We start from the raw sequence: 25188 nt of genomic DNA, 5'->3' as shown, positions 1-25188 counted from the left end.
AATACCACCATATAACCAGGTATCCTCCACAGGAGTGATCCCCAAGACCGCAACATTGCGGAAGTAATGCAACAGTGCATAACCACAACAGTACTGCATTTTTATCGAAAAACCAGGAAAAACAAAGCTTGCATATCCAATTGCAACTACACGGCCGCCTGCAAAACTTTGCAGCCAAAACAGGCATCAGCCGATACACTGCCGTCTACCTTTTAGAACTTGGTAAACATATGGACAGACGACCAGGTCGCCGCCTTACACACCTGAGTGACCAACGCTTGGTGTCGGAAGGCCCAAGACGTTCCGATTGCCTTGTAGAGTGGGCCATGACCGGAAAGGGGGGGCACCTGCCCCTTCAAGGCGTAGGCTTGTACTACAATGTGTCTGATCCACTTGGAAATGGTGGCTGACGAGACCGCCATACCCTTCTTTGGACCAGCCACCAAAACAGTGAGTCTTGGGTGGGGGCAAACCTTCATGCGGTAGCACTTTTGTTCGCAGGCTTGTTAGGCTTGCGGCTCCTGGGACGTTTTTGACCGTCCGTGTCGAAGCACCGGGCGGACAAAAAAGCCGCCTGTGAGCGGAAAAAGAGGGCCCTTGCCTGCAACGTGGCTCCTTAGCCTTCCTGGCCTGTGGGAGTAGAGTACTCTTACCACCAGTGGCATTTTTAATAATGTCATCTAATGAGGCTCCAAAGAGCCGGTCGCCAACGAAAGGAAGATCCGTCAGGGCTTTCTTGGATGCCTGGTCAGCAGACCAGCATTTTAGCCAAATCAGGTGCCTCAGCACCACAGCTGACACTGAAGCCCTGGATAACAGAGGGAGAGTATCCAGGACCGCGCTACAAATGTACTTAAGGTCCTATTCTTCTTCCGGTCTTGTTTGTCTGGTGTTCTTCCTCCGCTGCTCCTGCCGATGACCCTCCTCCGATGCTGCTTCCCGCTGATCTGTCCGTGCCGATGTCAAGCATTTCTTAGATAACTATGCGGCAGAGGAAGAAGACCAGAAGAAGAAGTGGGAGAAGAAGAAGACCGGAGGAAGAAGTGGGAGAAGGTGAAGCCCAGAGGATGAAGAAATGGGGAAGAAGAACATTTTGTTTAAATAAAGGACTTGTCAAAAACTGTCTATTGTCTTTTTTCACACCACACTACCTTTTTTAGGTGAATGGGTAGGGGTACAATGTACCCCATACTCATTCACATAGGGGCAGAGGCCAGGATCTGGGGCCCCCTTGTTAAAGGGGGCTTTTGAATTCTGATAAACCCCCCACTCGCAAACCCCAACAACCACTGGACAGGGTTGTTGTGAAGAAGCCCTTGTCCCCATCAACATGGGGGCAGATGCTTTGGGGTGGGGTGGCGCAGAGCACCACCTGCCCTAAAGTCCCCTCCCCCACATGTTGAGGAGGGGGGTGCTCGCTCGTCCCCTCCCTCTCCTGCATGCTCGGATAAGGGTCTGATATGGATTTTGGGGGGGACCCCACGCCAAAAAAAAAATAAAAATCAATACTAGACCCAAGGGCCTGGTATGGACAATGTTTTTTTTCACAATCAGCTATATACAGTGTAAAAAAAAATGCAAATCGTGGCAAAATTGCTGTAAAAAACTTGGTTAAAAAGCATGGAAGGCACAACAAAAAGCACTGCAGAAACACTCAAAAGCAAAATGCATAGATGTGATAAATAGCAAATGTCACCAGCGCTAAAACATGGCCATGTATACACCAGCTGGTCTGGCGTCTCTAACATGTGAAGCACGGAGTTTGGCTCGCCATCTTCCCATTGACCGTTGCCTCCACCTCCTTCAGCACGTCCAGCTGTGCTCTACACACCGGTGAGTGGGTCTCCCATTTGGCTGAAGTGAAGCAGGGACATTGGCGCCTCCCCTGCTGCGAGGGTTTTTCCCCACACTTGGATGCCATCAGACCTTCGTTGCTCTGAGGACCTCCAGTGATAGATGGCTTACGGTGATAAGCCATCTACTTTCCCTTTCATCTCTCTCCACCTCTTATTGCATTGACAATAGGATTTGTTCATATGTATATTATTGAATAAACTATTCATGTTTACATTCCACTACCTGTTGTGAGACTGCCTTCTCTGTCAGCCCATTGAGCGCTGGATCATTTTGTTGTTCATGCATAGATGTGAATCGAGCCTAAAGCTGCAATGCTTCATTCTGTGCTAGATTGCTTTGGAGGGCTCATCATAAAACAAAAAGTGGTGTACTGCTGTTATGAAATTCTCCTACAAATTATAATGTACTTGCCTCTTGTAGTTTTCTTGGAGACTGTGCATTAGTGTATCTTGACAAATCCATTTCAAAGGCTTTTTGGTAACGAATTTTATCAATCCGATGATGAACTGTTAATATTGAGGAAAGCACTGCTATTTCTTCCTTTAGTTCAGATGTTGTAGGCCTTATAAGATACACAGAGATTTAAAAAAAAAGGCACAGTTAAAGAAATATATTTTCAAAACGTATATTCAATTTATATTTGGATCAGGGGTGGACTGACCAGTTGGGCACTTGGGCACTGACCGAGGGCCCCATGCCACTAGAGGGCCCCATCAGGGTTGCCAACCTTAGTAAAACCAGGGACAGATTGTAAAAAGCTGTGTATTGTTACATCTGTCCCTGAAATGTCTGACACCAACATCATTTTAATGTAACATTATGGAGGCTATAGCTGCTCTGTCCCTCCACTACCTCCTCAGCCAATGGGAACACAGTGTACACGCCCCCTTCCCCCAGCGACTTCTTTGAATACAGAGCAGGAGAAGCCGACATCTGGAGAAGAGGAGAGAGAGGCGGGGATATAGTCTGCATTGTGGGATGGACTTCGGGCTGATACAAGGTAAGCTGACTAACTTGGCTGAGTTAAATGTAGTTTTATCACTGCTTTCTCTGGTGAGCAGAAGGGGGAGGCTGTGTTTTTTCTAGCAGAGCTCCTGTCTCTGAGGCTGTAATGCCGTGTACACACGGCTGGACTTTTCGAAAGCAAAGGTCTGACGGAACAAATCCGCCGGACAATTTGACCATGTGTTGGCTTCATCGGACCTTTGCTGTCGTTTTTTTTTTCTTTTGCCAGAGCATGGCAGTGTTACCACACAACCCATACAAAAATATTGGTGACTCTGGGACTTGTATGCTGTAAGTAGGATTCTTTCATACAGATTAGCTGGTGCAGAACTACACCACCCATGAGGACTGGCAAAGGGGGGGAAGCATTTAAAAAGCAAAAAGCTCATAAACACGGGGGTAGATGAGAGAGACTGTGTTGCAGGCTGGACGTGAGTGAAGAAGCAGAGTGGATCTACGTGGGTCCAGGCCAGATCAGGCCAAGCTGGGAAGTCGCAAAAGCCACCAGAGAGCTGATCATCATGAGGAGTAGAAATGAGCTTGATGTTCGGGTTGAACATAAGTTCGATTCGAACATTGGGTGTTCGCCCGTTCGCCGAAGAGCAAACATTACGGGGCGTTTTTGCGGCAAATTTGAGCACCGCGGAACACCCCATAATGCACTGCGAGATCGCAGTGCATTGCTGTATGATGATTGCTGTATAATGATTGGCCAAAGCATGCACCTGACCTAAATGCTTTGGCCAAACACAGCGCCCTCTGCTAAGAGAGCCATAATTGGCTAAAGGCAGGGTGCCTTTGGCCAATCATGGCTCAGGGGGACTAAGTCCATGCCCCACACTATATAAGGCTGCTTACACGGTGGCCTTGTGTAGTGTTGCTGGTGTGGACAGAGAGATAGCTTAATTTAGATTAAGCAGGCAAGTTATTCAGTTAATGGCAGTGTATTTGATATATATATATATATATATATATATATATACAGTCAGTCTAGTGTATATATATATATATATATATATATATATATATATAATATATATATGCATCCAGTGTAGCCTATATCTACAGTGAATTCTGTGGTGTACTGTTTCTAATACACTTCAGGTAGTGTACACAGTATCTAATACAGTGTGTACAGTGTCTACTACACTTCTGGTGGTGTACACAGTACAAAATAGTGCAGCAGACACACACAGCAGAAAGCCATCAATGAGTGCGAGTAGGGCACCAGGATAGGGTCAGGGGAGCTTGGCTTCTTTTCTCCACGCCAGTGGCTACTGATCAAGAATGCATGTACTGTCCTGTCACCATTTGAGGAGGTCACAAGGATGGTGAGCAGTGACAATGCATGCATCAGTTACACTGTCCCTCTAGTCTTCCTGTTGGAGCACAAGCTTTGGGGAATCATGGATCGGGCACTTGAGGCAGAACAGCAGGAGGAAGAGGAGGACTTCATTACCTCTCAAGGCCCCCTTTATCCAGATAGCCTTCCTGCAGGCCCGCCAAACACATAGGAACAAGAGGAGGAGGATTGTGTCAGCATGGATGTAGAGGATAACACTCAGCAACAGTCTTCAAGGGATGGTTTTCAGCCCCCAGAAACCCAAGGAGTTGTATGTGGCTGGGAGGAGGTAGTTACGGATCATGTGATCCTTAGCGACCCAGAGGACTCAGAATCAAATGCATCTGGAAACTTATGCTGCATGGCGTCCCTGATTCTGCAAAGCCTGCAAAAGGACCCTAGGATTCGTGGCATCAAGGAGAGGGATCATTACTGGCTGGCAACCCTTCTTGATCCACGATACAAGGGTAAGGTTGCAGAAATCATCCTGCCTTTACAGAGGGAGCAGATGAGAGATATCAGAAAGATCAGGAGGCCTTGAAAGGTTTGTGCAATGCATTTCCAGACCCTAGGAGGTTACAATTTCCTGGTGCTGGTCAACATGTGGCTGAGGCTTTGTTCAGTCCGAGGAAGAGCAGTGGAGTAGGTGGCTGGCTGACTGATGCCTTTAAACTATTTTTCAGTCCTCAGCGCCAAGGTCTGATCGGTTCAAGCAACCATCACCAGCGTCTGCATTACATGGTGCAGGAATATCTAGGGGCAAGAGCAGACTGGGAGACCTTTCCAACAGAGCATCCACTGGGTTACTGGGTCTTGCGGATGGACCACTGGCCAGAACTTGCTCAATTTGCAATTGAGCTACTGGCCTGTCATTCATCCATTGTGCTTTCTGAACGCACATTCAGTGCTGCTGAAGGGTTTGTCCACAGACTCCGTTGATAGGCTCACATTCATAAAAATGAATCAGTCTTAGATCAGCAGCTATCAAGCACCTGATGCTGATGTAACTGATTGAATTTGCTATGAATGTGGGATCCCTTGATGACTGCCTATGCTGACTCGCCTATTTCTCCTTAATCTTGATGATGCTAGCTTTCAACAATATTTTTGGTTTAGGGCACCACCACCACCCCCCAAGGCCCAATTTTTCTGCCCTTGTTTAATAGGGGCATGCAATTACAATTTTGGTCTAATATTTCACAGCAGGGCCGGTTCCTGTGCCCAACAAGAGTATCTGTGAGGGGTTACAGTGTTGCGCCGCCACCACCACCATCACCCAAGGCCCAATTTTTCTGCCCCTGTTTAACAGGGGCATGTAATTGCAATTCTTGGTATACTATTTCACAGCAGGGCCCATTCCTGCACCCAACAAGAGTAACTGGGAGGGCTTACAGTGTTGTGGCACCACCACTACCACCAAAGGCCCAACTTTTCTGCCCCTGTTTAACAGGGGCATGTAATTACAATTTTTGATATAGTATTATACAGCAGGGTCCGTTCCTGCACTCACCAATAGTAACTGTGAGGCCTTACAGTGTTCTGGTACCACCAACACCTAAGGCCCACATTTCTGCAGAGTATATACAGAGCAGGCTGTATAGTATATATACTGCTGTTCAGAGTATATAGTGCCTGAGGGCCTAGGGGACCCCCACGTTTTTTTTTTATTTGGGTGCAGGGTTCCCCTTAATATCCATACCAGACCCAAAGGGCCTGGTAATGGACTGGGGGGGGCCATGCCATTTTTAGCAATGATTTTCATCTATATTGCCGGCCCGACAATACATTACAGCCGCAAAAAATTTTAAATTACATTTTTTCCTTTAGAAATGTCATTTTGCTGTGGTATTGTTCTAAACACTGGAAAAATGTGCTACTTTACATGCATACTAAGGACACCCCCAGGCATGATATTTAAAGGAATATTTCATTTTAATTGTTTCACTTTAAGTAGTATTAAAACACTGCTTCCGGAGGGGGGATGGGAGGAGCCGCTGACACGTAGCAGCCGCCGGAGCGGCGTGCGTCCTCTTCCCTCGTCGCCCCCGCCCCCCGCCTTCCATGTCAACCGCACCGCCTGCCTGCCATCAGCTGTTCGCCTGCACGAGATAGAGCGGACGCCCCAGGTGAAGACAGCGCAGAGAGAGCGGGCAGAGAGAGCGTTCCCTTGTGAAGCAGGGACACAGCGGTAGGACGGCAGCAATGTGCGGGGCCCTGCGCCCCCCCCCCCCTCTCCACTGAGCCGACCTGACTCCACGGACATCTCTACCCCCTCACGCGTAGGTAAGGTCACGGATCAGATAACAGTGACAGAGCAGAGGAGCAGCGGAGCGGTGAGGTGAGCAAGTAATGTGGATGAAAGAAGGGGGGATGGACAGTTGATCTCCTGTATATCGCTGCTCACTAAAACTGACTAAAATTATCGATGAAATGGTTCTTTTTTAAAGTGATAAGGCGAATAGTTATAACCCTCCTAAGGAATGCTATCAGTGTGACGCTCACTACCAGACCACCGGACTGTTATTAATGTTGTCTGATCAGTTGGATATAAACCCTGCAGGACGAGAAGTTGTGTGAGGTGGATGGATATATGAAGGGCAGACAAACAGCCATGCAGTGTGGAGTTTTCTCTTTCTTTTACATACATCTTTCATACAGAGGTACAAAGTAGTGAGGCCGGTTAGCGCTCGCTTGCGACTATCTGCCTATCTGCCCCTTTGCCTATTTGACAGTGGATCGGCAGGCAGACACAGGTGGCAAATGTTGGAATTGACGCGGGAATTGATCTACGGCATGTACCTGTGACTAAAAGGGAAAAAAAAAAAAAAAAAAAAAAGGGGGGGACAGGAAAAGAAAAAGGAAAAAGAGGGCGAATCCTAGTGCGTTACCTGGGTAGAGAGTCAGACTGGCGTCCACTGCTCGTCAACAGCATCTGCTGTCGCCCGCTGGCAGACTGGCATAAGGGGGAAGAACTACACCATTGTGCGCTGCCCTACTTTGCGATAGAAGGAACGGGGAAGGGGAAGAAAGGAAAAACTCCCATGCAATATAAATCTCTTCAGCACCCCTCCCTAATTGACAGAAGTGCCCCGCTCCTAGAAAGTGACGTAAGCAACCTGTACCCCACAAAGAGTTATAGGAAAAGGAAAAGGACCTTAGCTCTGAAAAAGGTCTTGAGTTTCTGGAGCTGACCCACTACAAAAGGAGTATGCGGGGGAAAACGAATAAAAGGGGAGGGGCGGGACCTACTAGTCCTGGGGGGATACAACGATATCTGGTGGGGGAGATAAGTACGATGGAAAACAGCCAGGAAACCCCCAGCCAGAAGACATTAAGAAAATCAGGCGCGGGCATCAGTAAAACTATGGAGACGAGAGAGGGGCGGGGAGCGGAAAAACCTAAGGACTTATGCCCAACTCACACTAGGATGGGGGGGGTTAGCTCCCGAGAAGATGACAAGGTTAAAAGAAGGGAAGAATCGGGGAGAAAAGGAGAGGCCCCTCCCCAACCCGAAACTCAACCTGAAACTCAATCTGATATAGAAGGAGACCCAGTGCTGGCGGAGCCACAAGCGACCCTGGGCATGTTGAAAGAGATATTTACAGAGGCATTGACTAAAGTGGAAACTTCACTTAAATCCGATATAGCTGGGATAAGGGCGGACATTGGTCTAGTACTAGGTAGGGTGGAAGAAATGGAGGAAAGAATGAATGGGTATGAACAGAAACTGAGGGACCTAAGCGAACAAGTGAAATCAGCCCAAAAAATAAATAGAGCAATCCTATATAAAATCGAGGATCAGGAAAATCGCGGAAGAAGGAAAAATTTAAGGATAAAAGGCTTGGAAGAAAAATTTAAAAATGAAGAACTCCCTAAGGTGATGAGGGACCTGTTTAATCCCATCCTAGGAAGAGCGGAGGATGAAATACTAAAAATAGATAGAGTGCACCGAGTCTCGGGATATCGGCCCCAAGCCACAGAAAAACCAAGAGATGTAATAATCAGATTTCATTTCTACGAGGAAAAGGCGCTAGTACTGGAGAATATTCGAAGGAAGGACAAGATTATGTTTCAGGAATCGGAGATACAGATATTCTCAGATCTGGCGGGGGAAACATTGAGGAGAAGAAGGCTTCTTAAACCCCTGACAGATCTGATGAGGTCATTAAATGTTCCCTATCAATGGGGATTTCCAGCATGTCTTAGGGGAAGGAGAGATGGCCGCACTGCAGTATTAAGGTTCCCAGAGGTCTTAACGGACTTCTGTAATAGGCTAGAAATCCCCCCACCATCAATTCCAGGATGGGAGGAGGGGGGGGGGGAATAACGGAAGCAGTGGGGCTATGCAGTGGTCTAGGGTCGGGGACAGGGGGGGGGGAGACGGGGTATAATCACCATCATTGGGGAGCGGGAGGTCGGGGCGGGGGGCGGGGGGGGGGGGCGCGGGTGCTTCGATAGGCTGTGATTGAGGCGGCCCTCCCAAAGAAAGCTAGGCGGGCAAAAGGTGACCTGTCGGTCACCGGGACACCTATGCGAGGAACAAAAATGGAATTTGTTCACTCCTCTGAAGGGAGGAGGGGGGGAGGGGGGTGGGGGAGGGTTAGGGAGGGAGGGGGCCGGGAAGGGGGAGGGAGGAAGGGGGGGTGGGATGGGGGGCAATCTCTCTCTCAAACAGGGGGCATGTACTCTCTCTCGCGCTCCCTCGTCTCCCCCTCCTCTCGCTCCCCGCGTCGACCCCCGGCGGGGGGGGGGGCTTCTGCCCCCCCCCCCCCGGCGGGGGGCGGGGGGTGGGGGGAGGGGAGGAGGATGAGTGAGATATGACAAGGTTGAATTTGATAACATACAATGTGAGGGGCATAAGTACTCCCCAAAAAAAGTTTAGAGTAAACAAGGAGCTAGAATTATATGGGGCGAATGTGATCTATCTGCAGGAAACGCATATGTCTCACGAGGCTAGAGGGAGATTGACATCTCGGAAGTTCCCTGCATGGTTCTATGGTGATTCTACTACATGCTACGCTAGGGGGGTAGCAATAGGATTCGAGAGGAGTGTCAGGTTTGAAGTTGAGAAACAAATGGCCGACCCGGAAGGGAGATTCTTGTTCATAAGGGGAAGAATCTCGGATGGAGTATACACTTTTGCGAACATATATGCCCCAAATAGGGACCCAGATAAATTCCTAAGGAAGGTCCTGGATTTATTGGCAGAGTTCAGAAAAGGTAAATTGATAGTGGCGGGGGACCTGAATATGTGCATTGACCCTCGGGTGGACTCTTCAGCGGGGTCCCCCCGATGGACGGGGCTCAGATATAAAAAGATAAAGGCTATGCTTTTAGAATTTCAGTTGGTCGACGCTTGGAGGATTAAACATCCAAATAGCAGAGACTATACTTTCTACTCATCGGTACATGGGACATTTACACGAATCGACTATGTACTGATTGAACATCAAATACTCCCAGCACTCAAAGATATAGTAATAAAACCTATCTCCCTATCTGACCATGCCCCAGTTATGGTACAGCTGGAGCTAGCAACAGACCAGGCCAAAAGAGAGACATGGAGATTAAATGAAGCGCTAATCCAGGACCCAGAGACTAGAAGTAGGATCGAAACAGAGCTGGAAGAGTTCTTTATAAGAAATGACTCCCCAGAGGTTACGAGGGGTACGATATGGGAGACCCACAAAGCATTTATAAGAGGAATTTTAATAAGCATCGGGACAGGGAAAAAAAAGGAAACAGGGAAAAGGCTACAAGAGTTAAATAAGGAGATTTGGGAATTGGAGCAACGAACAAGACCAAAGGGGATCACAGAGAGAGTAGAACTAAAAGATAAGAAGCTAGAATTAGAAGGACTTATGGAGAAGGAAAGGGTGCGAGTTAACCACTGGGTAGAGAGTATAAGATACCAGGAGGGGAATAAATCTGGGAAATGGTTAGCAAGAGTAGTGCGGGAGAGAAGAAATGTGTCCTTCATATCAAAAATAAAAAATGAAAAGGGGGAAATGAAGCACTCCACTCCTGAAATCGCAACGGTCTTTCATGGTTATTATAGCCAGTTATATAAGGTAGGACAGGGAAAGGAGAAAAGTAGGAATAAAAAAGATACTATCGAGTACTTAACAGGAATAGAGTTCCCTACAGTTCCAGAGGATGAGTTAGAGAGGTTAGACGCCCCGGTAACGGTAGACGAGGTGGTGCGGGCAATAAGGGGGATGGCAATCGGGAAGAGTCCAGGCCCGGACGGGTTCCCAATCCTTTATTATAAAAAGTTTGAAAAAATACTGGCGCCCAAACTATGCGAGTATATGAACGCAGTCGCAGAAGGGGAAGAACTTAGGGAAGAAGCACTGATGGCTTACATAACTTTGATATTAAAGGAGGGGAAGGATCCAACAACCCCGGGGAGTTATAGACCGATCTCTCTTCTGAATACGGATGTGAAGATATTTTCAAAAGTGATAGCAGAAAGGCTAAAACCATTACTACCCCAATGGGTCCATAGCGACCAAACGGGGTTTGTCATGGGAAGGGAGGGTAGAGATAACTGCCTTAAAACCCTCATGTTGATCCAAGGAGTGGAAAGTAGCGGATCCCCAGTCGCCCTGTTATCTGTGGATGCTGAAAAAGCATTTGACAGGGTCGACTGGGGCTTCATGTTCGAGACCTTAGGATATCTGGGATTAAAAGAAAAAACATTGCGATGGATAAAAGTATTTTACTCCCACCCGACGGCAAAAATAAAAATTAACGGTAACCTTTCCCCGGTAGTAAAGCTATATAATGGAACCAGACAGGGATGTCCTCTGTCCCCAATGCTGTTTGTTCTGGCCTTGGAACCCTTGTTGGTCTCGATTAGGAAAAATGAAGATATAAGGGGAGTGAGAATTGGTAGAGAAGAGTATAAGGTGTCGGCGTATGCAGATGACATATTATTTTATGCTTCAGAACTCAGGGTGACTCTCCCAAATATAATTAAGGAGATCCATAGATATGGGAGGTTGACAAATTTTAAGATCAACATGTCAAAAACTGAAATTCTGAACATAACAGTACCTAAAAAAGAACAAGAGGAACTCCAAAGCTCTTTTCCCTTTATTTGGTGTAGGGAGGAGCTGAGTTATCTGGGGGTAAGAATTACGCCCACATTGTCATCTATATACGTGGCCAATTATACATATATATTAAATAAGGTCAAAGAATGTATTAAAAGTATGAGATATAAACCCTTGTCACTAATAGGGAGAGTAAATGCGTTAAAAATGTTCATTTTACCAAAATTGACATATATGTTCCAAATGATCCCAATAAAAGTTCCGCAGGAGTTCTTCACGAAACTTAAAACTCTAACTTTAAAATACATATGGGGACGTAGGAAGCCCAGGATTTCTTATGCGACTCTGGAAAGGGGGAAAGTAGGAGGGGGATTAGCAGCCCCAAACTTTAGAAGATACTATCAGGCAGCAGTAATTTCACGAGTGGTGGATTGGGTGTATGACAAAGGGGATAAAGGGTGGGTAAATATAGAGAAAACACAAAGCGGAGTTAATCTAGGAAAAAGGATCTGGATACCACGGGATTTTCGCGATTTGGGGAGGAGCACTAACCCACTAACTACTAATTTGTTCAAAACATGGGATAAAGTGGGCGAATCAAATCACTGGCAGTACAACTCACCTTTAATTTCTTTATTAGACACAAGTTTTTTTAAACCAGGGAAGGAGGAATTTGTTTATTTCACTAGATGGGCAAAAAAAGATGATATTTTACTGAAAGATGTGATGAACGGGGATAGATTTTGCACTTTAGGAGAAATAAGACAAAGATGGGGAAGTAGGAACTTAGATAGCTGGAGATATGCACAAATTAAACATTTTGTTCAGACTCTGCCTCGGCCACTTCGAGGGACAAGAGATCTCCGACCAATGGAGAGAATGCTCTCGGATTCGAGCTGCAAGAAAAAAAGTATGTCCAAAATTTATAAAATCCTACAGGAGGAAGAGGACCCAGGGGAACCACTATTCCTGAAAAAATGGGAAGAAGAGTTGGGCACCGTGGGGGATAAGGAACGTTGAAAGAAGATCTTAAGAATAGCAGGTACAATATCTAGGGACAATATGTCATTAGAGATGTCATTTAAATTAATGGCAAGATGGTATGTTGTCCCACAAAGAGCGCATAAGAGGAGAGCAGGTATATCAGCACTATGTTGGCGGGGCTGCGATAAGGTGGGAACCTTTGCACACATATGGTGGGAGTGTGGAAAGATTGGCCCATACTGGGAGAAAATTATAGAAAATATTTTCCGAATAACAGGGGAAGAGGTAAAGAAGGAACCATGGACATGCCTGTTTCACGATACTGACAAAACACTGGGGGAATACAAAAACTCATTGATTCCTCACTTATTGATTGCAGCAAAAAGCCTGATCCCAAAGAGATGGGGCACCCCCGAACCCCCATCTATGAGGGAATGGTTAGGCAAAATAGAGTGGGTAAGATCAATGGAGGAATCAATATCTAGAAGAGGGGACCAAGTGGAAACTTACTTCAGTAAGTGGGGAAAATGGCTGGAGTTCAAGAAAACAAGGGAATATCTCAGAATGAGCGGATCCGAGGGGAAATGAGGGGGGGAGCGCGGGGGAGAGATGGAGAGAGAGAGAGGGGAGGGAGGGAGCGGGCCTGGGGGGGGGGGGGGTTGGGGATAGATACGAAAATGGAATGGGTAGCATACTTTTTGTAATATATTTCTTCTCTGAAACTTTAATAAAATAAACAAAGAATTAAATAGAGGAAAATGTTAAAAAGGTTTGCATGTGATGTGAAAATAGCACTGCCAACAGGCAAAATGGTGGCGATAAGAAGAAGGAACTAAAGTAACAAGGGCGCAAAGTTAGCCACAATTTGATGAAGAGTGATTATGGCGTGCTGTATACTGATGCAAAAAAAAAAAAAAAAACACTGCTTCCGAAAAAACGGCATTGCATTGATAGATGTCCCCTGGGGCAGGACCCAGGTCCCCAAACACTTTTTATGGCAATAACTTGCATATAAGCCTTTAAAATTAGCACTTTTGGTTTTTCATGTTCGTGTCCAATAGACTTTAATGGTATTCGCGTGTTTGAACATATTTTTTGCCTGTTTGCATGTTCTGCTGCGAACAGAACTGGGGGGTGCTCGGCTCATTCCTAATGAGGAGGCAGGTAGCGAACCTGGGAGCGAACAAAACAGGTCATCACCACCTTCACAGCCACCTCAGAGGAGAAAAAAGGGGGCCTCCCTCCAATTAAAGGTCATCAATTCGCCCTGTTGCCTTTTGGAACCAGGTGAGAGGGTTCCTAACCCACACAATGCTCCTATTGCACTTAAGCCTGTTGTTTGCATCAGTTGCTACAGCTAGAACAGTTTACAGTACGTGCCTATATCTTTAGGCGCAGATGCTATAACCCATCCAGTGCTGCAGTTTAACCTCCTTACTGCCTTTATCAACACTGCCTGTAGGATAACAGAAATCACCTTTTTTTTCAGACTTGAGCTATCCTGGGAAGAAATTTGCTAGCTACCAAAGTGCAAAAAGTGCTCTGGTCAGAAAAAGGGGTAAAATCTTCTGGGGCTGAAGCGGTTAAAGGGACATAATCAAACCGAAATTTGTTTCCCCTTCTTCCTTCCAAAGCAAGTACTGTTTTATTAAAGGGGAACTCTGTTTGCCATTTTTCCATTCATTGGGCAACTCCGTTTTCTTCAAAGAGACTACATCTCTATTGTGCACTAACGTAAGGGCCCCAACTAGCCGGCAGAAGAGTTCCTCATGCGCTTGGGGTATCTGCTATAAATTTACTTGCCTAAATTCCTGAGAGTTAAACCCTGACTCTTTTCACTGAGAGCCTGCAAGTGAGCTAGCCCAGTGTTTGATCTTTCTTTCTCATCCCTTTTGCTTATTTGGGAAAATCTCTCGGTTTGGGAGCTGACATTTAAATCTTCAATCCTGCAGGATGGGTGGGAGTAGCTTAACGTGGTACTGTATTGCGTTACAGTGTCTTTTTTTTCCTGTTGGTGTTTTGCCATTTGAAAGACTCTTGTTAATTTTACCTGTTTTGCCATTTCTGTGACTTTAATACAAGTTAAACATTTATCTCATCAGTGTGTACATGTTTATCCTTTGTGTGATAGCCAGGGAGTCACCTGGCTGAGGTATTTAGATGGTGTAAGCAGGGGCAACACTCTGCTCGGGGCTCAGTAGTGAACAGGGTACCCAGAATATTCAACGGCTCCTGTGGGGGTAGCGTGTCCGAAATATATTATTTCCTGCATTTTGGTGCATTTTCTGAAAGTGCACCAAGATACATCTTGCAGTGCTTTTGGTGCGCTTTCAGAAATCTCTACAAAAACGCAGGGTATAATTGAAGTCCATGGGAAATCAAGGGTAAGCTGCACGAAAACTGTGGGTACACTGCACTGCACCCATGCTGTGGCCAAACCACAGCACGACAGTGTGAATCTGTTCCAAAGAAAAAAAAAAGCCTTCAAATGAAAACTAATTCAGCCACCTAATCTAAATGCAGGTTAATTGGTCCTGGTTTAGATCTTTTTCAAACATTAGTTCATCAAGTTGTACTCCTTGTACAATGTATGATCAGGGCTGCTGGTAAAAATCACAGGGCCCTGTACAGCCTACCCTACCCAACAGGGCCCCTCCCTAAAATATCAAATTATATTTTCACAAACAAATACACTAAAAACATTATTAATCTACACAAACACAACTAAATTTCAACGCGCCCATAATTTAAAAAAAATTTTTTTTTACGTTTTTTATCTGCCCTGTTGGTGGGTTTTGGTGAAATATCAGGGGTCTAAACAGACCCCTGATATTCCACATTTGGTACTGAGCACATAGATTCATCAGTCCCCCTTCTCTGCAGCCTCAGCTGCAAAAGATGAATTAATAGGATGTGCTTTGAGGCTTCCTGGTCATTCACAGACTGAAGAATGGTAAACACAGTATACTATGCTTCAGTGATATTTACCGCCCCCTTCCCCGCCCTCCATCCTGAAACAATCCCCTTGTGTGCTTGCAGCAGCTGCCAGTGGGGCAGGAGAGGAGGGAAGCCAGCAGCACAGTGGGAGAAAGTGGAATAAAGAGAGTCGCGGACAACAAGTGTAAGGGGAGGACACAGGGGCCCCAGTCGGTAAGGGGGTGGGGGAGCACAGATACTAGAACCAAACCCCCTGCAATGCAGCCAAAGGGAGAAAGAACAGCAAAATATGGCAGCACAGCAGGGGGAGGCACAAGAGCATCAGTGTCTGCGGTAATGCAGTACAACCAGCCCTTCTGCTTGGCAAACTGATGGGACCTGGGCCCAGTACATAAGGGCCGGCTGTACTCCCTTATCAGCAGTCCTGTGTATGACACATGCATGTTTTTAGTCCCCACGTGCATACCTTAACATTTATCAATATTAAACCTAATTTTCCTTGTAGTTGCCCAATAAATAAATAAATATATATTAGTTGATTTATTAAATAGAGGTACCTGTCTTGAAGGAAAGCAATGAAGTTTATAAAAGAGATGCCGTTGGACTTTTGGTTTCCAAGGAGTGCGACAAAGCTCTTAATGTGTGCTGGTGTCAGCTGAACTTGAATTGTGTTCTCAATGATTTCCTTGAACTCTTCTTGACTGACATTGCCATTTCTGAGAATATCGGCTTTACTAAGTAGTAAGCAATATCAAGGGAAGAGATTACTGAAACGTCTGCATTTGCACAGAAATTAGAGATATTCATTACAAAAGGCTACAGATATATAGAGTGGTTAGACGTGTTTTGTCTCTTGCAGACAAGAGATCTGAACAATACAGACGTATGTAATAGTTTGACCACTTTCGCCATAAGATTGCTTTCCCTGTTTCTTTTATCTATTAACTTATTGTTGTTTATATTAATAAATAATAATAAATAATAATTAATAATTAATACATTACTATTACAATTGTGGAAAGCCAGTGTAGATTGCAACCTTCAAGAATGTTCCAGGCAACCTTGGTTCTTTTGCAGAGAGTGTAGCATTTATTGGGTCAAAGCAACAGATGTATACAGGCATACCCCACTTTTAAGTACACAATGGGGTTTATTTACTAAAGATGAAAAGTGAAAAATCAGGCTCACTTCTGCATAGAAACCAATGAGCTTCTAACCCCAGCTTGTTCAATTAAGCGTTGGTAATAAAACCTGGAAGCTCATTGGTTTCTATGCAGAAATTAGCCTGATTTTGCACTTTTCAGTGTTGGAAAAAAAAAAACATTGTGTACTTAAAAATGGGGTATGCCTGTATATAAAACAAAACAATAGCATAATCCTTAAGAGTCCCCTTCAGAATACTAAGTTATTTTATTAATATCTTAGCAAGGATATAGACATGCTACACATACAACATATACTGTATGTGCAATCTATATATGCACCCGTGGTCTTTCATGCAAGGACATGTATTGATATACCCTAGGGCAGCGATGGCAAACCTTGGCACCCCAGATGTTTTGGAACTACATTTCCCATGATGCTCATTCACTCTGCAGTGTAGCTGAGCATCATGGCAAATGTAGTTTAAAAACATCTGGGGAGTCAAGGTTCGCCATCACCGCCTAGGGCATTCCTTCCATCAACCTACTTAGCAGTTCCCCTTGAAATATTTGTTAATATCATTGACTAACAAAGGAGGGATTTCTAACTGGCTGATATGATGATTGCTTTGATGTCTCATGAATTAAAAAAAACAAATGTGTACATTCTCTATCATGGCAATGAACTAAATGGGTTTCTTTTGAAAAAAATTCTCCACAGCGGTTTATATTATATACAGTCTTTACAAAGCTGAAAACAATTCTATGACAGGCCCAACAGGTCAGGAAGTTTATCACAAGAAAAACCCAGTTAGCTTATGACTGTGGTCTCTACACATTAGCTAGAGAAATACTTGTCATTATTTGCAGTGCTGCATGCTGGGGAAGGATATAAATATTTGAGGTGACCTTCCAGCCTCCTGGACTGTTGCCCGGTAGGGAAGCTGTGCTGGAGTTCTTTGCCTCCCATGCATGCTGCTTGGGGTGGGAAAGCTAAAAATTGTATGCCAGTAAGGTTATTCGCTGCCTTGCTGGAGGGTAAATCTAGAACGAGTGGAGCAGGAAAATAGTTGTCTGTATGGACTTCACCCAAGAGTGACCTGGGGCTGCTCATTTTAAGGCCTCGTGTACACTTGACATTTTTGGCTGTTAGGGGTGTCTGGTATTTTTTCCTGCCTCTAAAACCCCTGAATGTTAGCCTATGTGTCCATGCACACAGAGGTGTTTAGAAGAGTTTAGAGGCAGGAAAAAAAAAACACAGCCAAGGAACAGCAGGGTCCTGGCAGAAAAAAACTCTTGGCGCGTGTAAACTGGTCTAAACGCACATTCACGCCAGGCAGGTTTAGTGCTTGAGCATTAATTAATTTCAATGACTAGAATAAATTATTATTTTAATCAAAGAAATAATTAATGCCCAAGCACTTGATGCGCCTAAACATGTTACATCAACACATTTGCAAGGGTCGTTTATGCCAAAACCCTGATGCCAGGAAGGAAGGTGTCTAGGAGAGATAGAAAAACATTCTTTGTGTGTGTTGAGGCCTGAAGTAACTTGTGCAACCTGATGGTGTTTTAATGCCTGAAGAGTAGAGATTTACAATTTCAGCTACAGTTTCAGGACAGGGTTACATTTGTTGTCACTTTTTTGTTATCCTATGCCATAATCCTCTCTTTGCTTGCTATGGGGGGCACCCAAGCCAAGTCACAGCTCCCTGTGTCCATTCAGACACAGAGCTTCGGCCTGGCCCCACCCCCTCTCTCTCTCGGTTGGTTGACTGACTTTGATTGACAAAAGTGGGAACCATTGATGCCACTGCTGTTTCTCAGCCAACCAGGATGGAGAGTCGTATGGCCAAGACACTCGTGGACATCGCTGGACAGAGATGGTGCTCAGGTAAACATTAGGGGGTGCTGGGACGGTTGCTCCACACAGAAGGCTTTTTATCTTAATGCATAGAATGCAATAATATAAAAAACCTTGTGACTTTACAACTCCTTTAACCTCCCTGGCGTTATTCCCAAGTCTGGCTCGGGGTGGAACGTCAGAACCAAAAGCAGTAACCCCAAGCCAGACTTGGGATTGCATCACAGGATTCAGGAAGAGCTTACTTACCTTGTGCCCTGGATCCTGTGATGTCTCCCCGCAGTGAACAGCTCATCCTCCGCTCGATTCATCATGGAGCCAGGCTCCGTTCCCTATGAGCGTTGCGATGCACAGGGATAGAGAACGACTCCAAATTCAAAAAGTGAAACACACACAATACATACAGTACACTGTAATCTTAGAGATTACATTACTGTATCACATTATTTCACATCCCTTTTGTTCCTCGTAAGGATGAGCCGAACACCACCCCGGTTCGGTTTGCACTAGAACCTGTGAATAGACCTAAACTTCGTCTGAACTTTAGAACCCTATTAAAGTCTATAGGACTCGAACGTTCAAAATCAAAAGTTCTAATTTTAAAGGCTAATATGCAAGTTATTGTCCTAAAAAGTGTTTGGGGACCTGGGTCCTGCCCCAGGGGACATGTATCAATGCAAACAAAAGTTTTAAAAACTGCAGTTTTTTCAGGAGCAGTGATTTTAATAATGCTTAAAGTGAAACAATAAAAGTGTAATATTCCTTTAAATTTCGTACCTGGGGGTGTGTATAGTATGCCTGTAAAGTGGCGCATGTTTCCTGTGCTTAGAATGGTCCCTGCACAAAGTGTCATTTCTGCAGGAAAAAAAGTAATTTAAAAGCACTCGCAGCTATAATGAATTGTCGGCTCCCCTTAATACAGAGAACAGTCATTGAAAGTCATTGATAAAAAAAAAAAGCGTGAGGTTCCCCCAAATTCAATTACCAGGCTCTTCAGGTGTTGTAGGGATATTAAGGGGAACCCCACGTCAAATTTAAAAAAAATGACGTGGGGTTCCCCCCAAATATCCATACCAGACCCTTCAGGTCTGGTAAGGATTTTAAGGGGAACTCCATGCCAAATTAAAAAAAAAATGGCGTGGAGTTCCCCCAAAAATCCATACCAGACCCTTTATCCGAGCACGCAACCCGGCAGGCCACAGGAAAAGAGGGGGGACGAGAGAGCGCCCCCCCTCCTGAACTGTACCAGGCCACATGCCCTCAACATTAGGAGGATGCTTTGGGGGTCTGTGACCCCTGAAAGCACCATATTGATGGGGACAAGGGCCTCATCCCCACAACCCTGGCCAGTGGTTGTGGGGGTCTGCGGGCGGGGGGGCTTATCAGAATCTGGAAGCCCCCTTTAACAAGGGGACCCCCAGATCCCAACCCCCCCGTTTGAAATGGTAAGGGGGTACAAAAGTACCCCTACCATTCCACAAAGAAAGTGTAAAAAAATGTTAAAAAACACACACACACCATTGGGAAAAGTCCTTTATTAAAAATAAAAAAAAGATTCTAGCGGTGGTAACGCACTCTTGCTATCCAGCGATGGATGATCATCTCTCCGGGGTCCAGGGATGGGTGATCTGATCCAGCGATGGGTGATCTCTCCCTCCAGTGCAGGGTATCCATCCTGTCTCCACCGGAGACACTGTGGAAATCCCGGCAGCCTGACACTTCTTAGCTGAGGAGGACAGGGCCACCCGTCACCTGACGCCGCCCCCCCTGATGCAAGTGGAAAGCCGGGCTTTCCCAGTGACGTGCGGGTGTCCCCGCCCCCTCTGATGTAATGGAAACCTGCGTTACATCAGAGGGGGTCGGGGTCACCCGTACGTCACTGGGGAAGCCCGGCTTTCCCCTTGCAGCAGAGGGGGCGGGTCAGGTGACGGGTGGCCCTGCCCTCCTCAGCTAAGAAGTGTCAGGCTGCCGGATTTCCCGCAGTGTCTCCGGTGGAGACAGGATGAATGCGCTGTGCTGGAGGGAGAGATCACCCATCGCCGGATCAGATCACCCATCGCTGGACCCCGGAGAGATAATCATCCGTCGCTGGTTAGCAAGAGTGGATTACCACCTCTGGAATCTTTTTTTTATTTTTTTTATTTTTAATAAAGGACTTTTCCCAATGGTGTGTGTGTGTGTTTTTTAACATTTTTTTACATTTTCTTTGTGAAATGGTAGGAGTACTTTTGTACCCCCTTACCATTTCAAAAGGGGGGGCTGGGATCTGGGGGTCCCCTTGTTAACAGATTCTGATCAGCCCCCCACCCGCAGACCCCCACAACCACTGGCCAGAGTTATGGGGATGAGGCCCTTGTCCCCATCAACATGGGGACATGGTGCTTTGAGGGTTCACAGACCCCCAAAGCATCCTCCCAATGTTGAGGGCATGTGGCCTGGTACGGTTCAGGAGGGGGGTGCTCTCTCGTCCCCCCTCTTTTCCTGCGGCCTGCCAGGTTGCGTGCTCGGATAAAGGGTCTGGTATGGATTTTTGGGGGAACTCCACGCCCTTTTTTTTTTATTTGGCATGGAGTTCCCCTTAAAATCCATACCAGACCTGGTCTGGTATGGATATTGGGGGGGAACCCCACGCCATTTTTTTTTATAAAAAATTGACGCAGGGTTCCCTTTAATATCCATACCAGACCTGAAGGGCCTGGTAATTGAATTTGGGGGAACCCCACTCTTTTTTTTTAATTTTTTATCAATGACTGTTATCTTTATTACGGGGAGCCGACAATTCATTATAGCCGCGAGTGCTTTTAAATGACTTTTTTTCCTGCAGAAATTACACTTTGTGCAGGGACCGTTCTAAGCACGGGAAACATGCGCCCCTCTACAGGCATACTATACACACCCCCAGGTACGAAATTTAAAGGAATATTACACTTTTATTGTTTCACTTTAAGCATTAATCACTGCTCCCGAAAAAAACATCAGTTTTTAAAACTTTTTTTTGCATTGATACATGTCCCCTGAGGCAGGACTTAGGTCCCCAAACACTTTTTATGATAATAACTTGCATACAAGCCTTTAAAATTAGCACTTTAGATTTCTCCCATAGACTTGTACAGGGTGTTCCGCTGCTTTTCGAATTTGTGGCGAACCGGCGAACAGCCAATGTTCGAGTCGAACATGAGTTTGACTTGAACTCGAAGCTCATCCCTAGTCCCTAGTGGTCTGTCCAGTGCCCTGCATGCTATTTTATATTATAAAAACTATTCTTTCTGACTGGAAATTGGAGATTGTCCATAACACCCAAAAAGTGTCCCTTTACGTCAAAAGTGGTTTTAGACCAGCTATAAAACAGTGATAATAAATTAGAATAACTTGCAGATATTGAGCGATGATTTGTGGGGAGATCCGTCATCAAACACTGAAAGTAATGACAGGGACAATTATGCAACTGAGAAAATGTCAGTGTTTTTGATTAGATTAAATTATTGAATCATTTTTATTATTATTATAGTATTATTTGCTATAATTATTTATAGTTATTTATTATATTATAATTTATGATTAATTTTTCAAACTATCATACCCGGGATGTCTACTAGACTTTTGTTTGGACAGATTTAAGTGAGTTATTCCTAAAAATTGCAGGCCTGCAATATAAAACACCAAATTTCCATGCAAAATAATTGTACCGCTTTCAGCACCAAAAATCAGAAATAATCATACCACCAGGGAGGTTAACCTCCCTAGCGGTAATCCCGAGTCTGGCTCGGGTTGGGAATTTACTAGCAGGAGCGGTAACCCTGAGCCAGACTCGGGATCGCTTCGCTGGATGCAGGGAGGACACAGTGAGACTTACTTACCTTGTCCCCTGGATCCAGCGATGTCCCCCGCGCTGTGTGATCGAGCTGTCCTCCGCTCAATTCACAGTGCTGAATGCCACCGAGCTCCGGGAGCGGAGAACGGCGGCAAATTCAAAAAAGTAAAAACACGCAAAACACACACAGCACTGTAATCTTACAGCTTACAGTGCTGTATTAAAAAATGCACACCCCCTTTGTCCCTAGTGGTCTGTGCAATGCCCTGCATGCACTTTTATATTATAAATACTGTTTTTTCTGCCTGGAATTTGGAGATTGTCCATAGCAACCAAAAAGTGTCCCTTTTTCAGTGTTTTAGGATTTGATTACATTATTGAATAATTTTTATTATTCTTTATTATATTATAAACTTTATTATACCCGGGATGTCTGCTAGACTCTGGTTTGAAGAGATTTAAGAGCGTTATTCCTAAGAATTACAGGACTACAAAATAAAACGCCAGATTTCCATGCAAAATAATTGTACCGATTTCAGCACCTAATTCCAGACTGAATCATACCGCCAGGGAGGTTAAGTAGAGAGGATTATGGCACAGGATAAGCAAAATTGACAAAAGTGACAATAAATGTAATTCTGTACTTCTAGTTACAGTTTTGCCGTTCTGGGTTGACGTCATATGATGTCCTCCAAAGGTCGCACATCGCGTGCGCCCCACAGACCGCACTGCGGCATGATTTGTCATGACAGATCTGGATGACAGATCAGTATACCAGGCCACTGCTGGTACCATGCGATAGCTGTGACCAATCACAGCAGATGACATGACAATTGGCTTCCATTCATGCCATCATCATGTACAATTGTGATGATCTCTATGATTGGTCACAGTGATCACACGGTATTGACAGGGCCAAAAAAAACAATTGTGACAAAAGATTACAACTTCAAAAAACTTGTCATGCCTGTTACTGAATACCTTGGACTGTCTACTTTCCAAAAACAATAGGTGTTTGCCTAAATGTATGAAGAAAAATTATATATTTGCAAAATTCAGAAACAAAGAAATACGCGTTTTGTTTTTTTTAAATTTTCAGTCTTTTTTTGTTTGTTTAGCAACGCATTAAAAAAACCCAGTGGTGATTAAATACCACCAAAAGAAAGCTCTATTTGTGTGAATGAATTGTAAAAATTTAATTTGCGTACAGTGTTGCATGGTCGCACAACTGTCATTCAAAGTGTGACAACCCTAAAAGCTGACTTTATCTGTGTACTGTACACATGTGGCACGGCATGCACTGTACTCTGTCACTCTGGATCTGCATGTATTGATTTGAGACTCTCTTGCACAGCATAGTAAATATAGAGTATGTTGTAGGAACAAGCAATGCAGACTATGTATGATGTATACCATGTGCAGGTTTAGACTTTAACCGTACTCCTTTAGGCAATGTGCAATGCGCAATATTCAGAGCAACTTAGCCACATTCATATTCACTGTGGCACACAGAGCACACATACATTATCTCACAAAAGTGAGTACACCCCTCATATTTTTGTAAATGTTTTATTATATGTTTTCATATGACAACACTGAAGAAATTATATTTTGCTACAATGCAAAGTAGTGAGTGTACAGCTTGTATAACAGTGTAAATTTTCTGTCCTCTCAAAATAACTCAACACTTTAATGTCTAAACCGCTGGCAACAAGAGTGAGTACACCCCTAATTGTAAATGTCCAAATTGGACCCCATTAGCCATTTTCCCTCCCTGTTGTCATGTGATTCACGTTTCCCTCCCCGTTGTTAGTGTTACACGTTCTCAGGTGTGAATGGGGAGCAGGTGTGTTAAATTTGGTGTTATCGCTCTCTCACTCTCTCATACGGGTCACTGGAAGTTCACCATGGCACCTCATGACAAAGAATTCTCTAAAGATCTGAAAAAAAGAATTGTTGCTCTACATAAAGATGGCCTAGGACAGTGTTTCTCAACTCCAGTCCTCAAGGAGCCCCAACAGGTCATGTTTTCAGGATTTCCCTCAGATGAAACAGCTGTGGTAATTACTAAGGCAGTGAAACTGATCAAATCACCTGTGCAAAATAATGGAAAGCATGAAAACAGGACCTGTTGGGGTGCCTTGAGGACTGGAGTTGAAAAACACTGGCCTAGGCTATAAGAACATTTCCAAGCCCCTAAACTGAGCTGCAGCATGGTGGCCAAGACCATTCAGTGGGTTAACAGGACAGGTTTCACTCAGAACAGGCCTCGCCATGGTCAACCAAAGAAGTAGAGTGCACATGCACAGTGCCATATCCAGAGGTTGTCTTTGGGAAATAGAGGTATGAGTGCTACCAACATTGCTGCAAAGGTTGAAGGGATGGAGGCTCAGCCTGGCTCAGACTGCATCAAATTGCTCTGCATGGCTGTCGTCCCAGAAGGAAGCCTCGTCTAAAGAGGATACACAAGAAAGCCTGCAAACAGTTTGCTGAAGACAAGCAGAATAAGGACATGGATTACTGGATGAGACCAAGATAAACTTATTTGGTTCAGATGGTGTCAAGCGTGTGTGGTGGCAACCAGGTGGGGAATAAAAGACAAGTGTGGCTACAGTCAAGCATGGTGGTGGGAGTGTCCTGGTCTGGGGCTGTATGAGTGCTGCTGACACAGGGGAGCTACAGTTCAGTGAGGGAACCATGAATGCCAACATACTGAAGCAGAGCATGATCCCCTCCCTTCGGAGACTGGGACGCAGGGCAGTATTCCAACATGATGACGAACCCAAACACACCTCCAAGATGACCACTGCCTTGCTAAAGAAGCTTAGGGTAAAGGTGATGGACTGGCCAAGCAGGTTTCTAAACCTAAACCCTATTGAGCATCTGTGAGGCATCCTCAAATGAAAGGTGAAGGAGCACAAGGTCTCTAACTTCCAGCAGCCTTGTGATGTCGTCATGGAGGAGTGGAAGAGGACTCCAGTGGCAACCTGTGAAGCTCTGGTGAACGCTATGTCCAAAAGGGTTAAGGCAGTGCTGGAAAATAATGGTGGCCACACAAAATATTGACACTTTGGGCCCAATTTGGTCCCTTTCACTTAGGGGTGTACTCACTTTTGTTGCCAGCGGTTTAGACATTAATGGCTGTGTGTTACGTTATTTTGAGGGGACAGTAAATTTACACTGTTATA

General features: G+C 45.1%; 1 protein-coding gene across 1 annotated transcript in view; it reads right to left on the bottom strand.

The window, feature by feature from the left end:
• Positions 1-2253: 2253 nt before the first annotated feature.
• The window catches only part of LOC143962069 (EF-hand calcium-binding domain-containing protein 6-like), a 162469-nt gene continuing 139534 nt past the window's right edge, over positions 2254-25188 (bottom strand). The window contains exons 14-15 of the mRNA XM_077471403.1: positions 15741-15917; positions 2254-2419 (exon numbers count right to left, since the gene is read on the bottom strand). Of these exons, the coding sequence (XP_077327529.1) occupies positions 2254-2419; positions 15741-15917 (343 nt within the window). The remainder of the gene's footprint in view (positions 2420-15740; positions 15918-25188) is intronic.

Source organism: Lithobates pipiens, unplaced genomic scaffold, assembly GCF_037356315.1.
Source record: "Lithobates pipiens isolate NorthernLeopardFrog02 unplaced genomic scaffold, aLitPip1_a1.2 Scaffold_8, whole genome shotgun sequence".
NCBI classification, from domain to species: Eukaryota; Metazoa; Chordata; class Amphibia; order Anura; family Ranidae; genus Lithobates; species Lithobates pipiens.
This window is presented reverse-complemented; position numbering and strand designations above follow the sequence as displayed.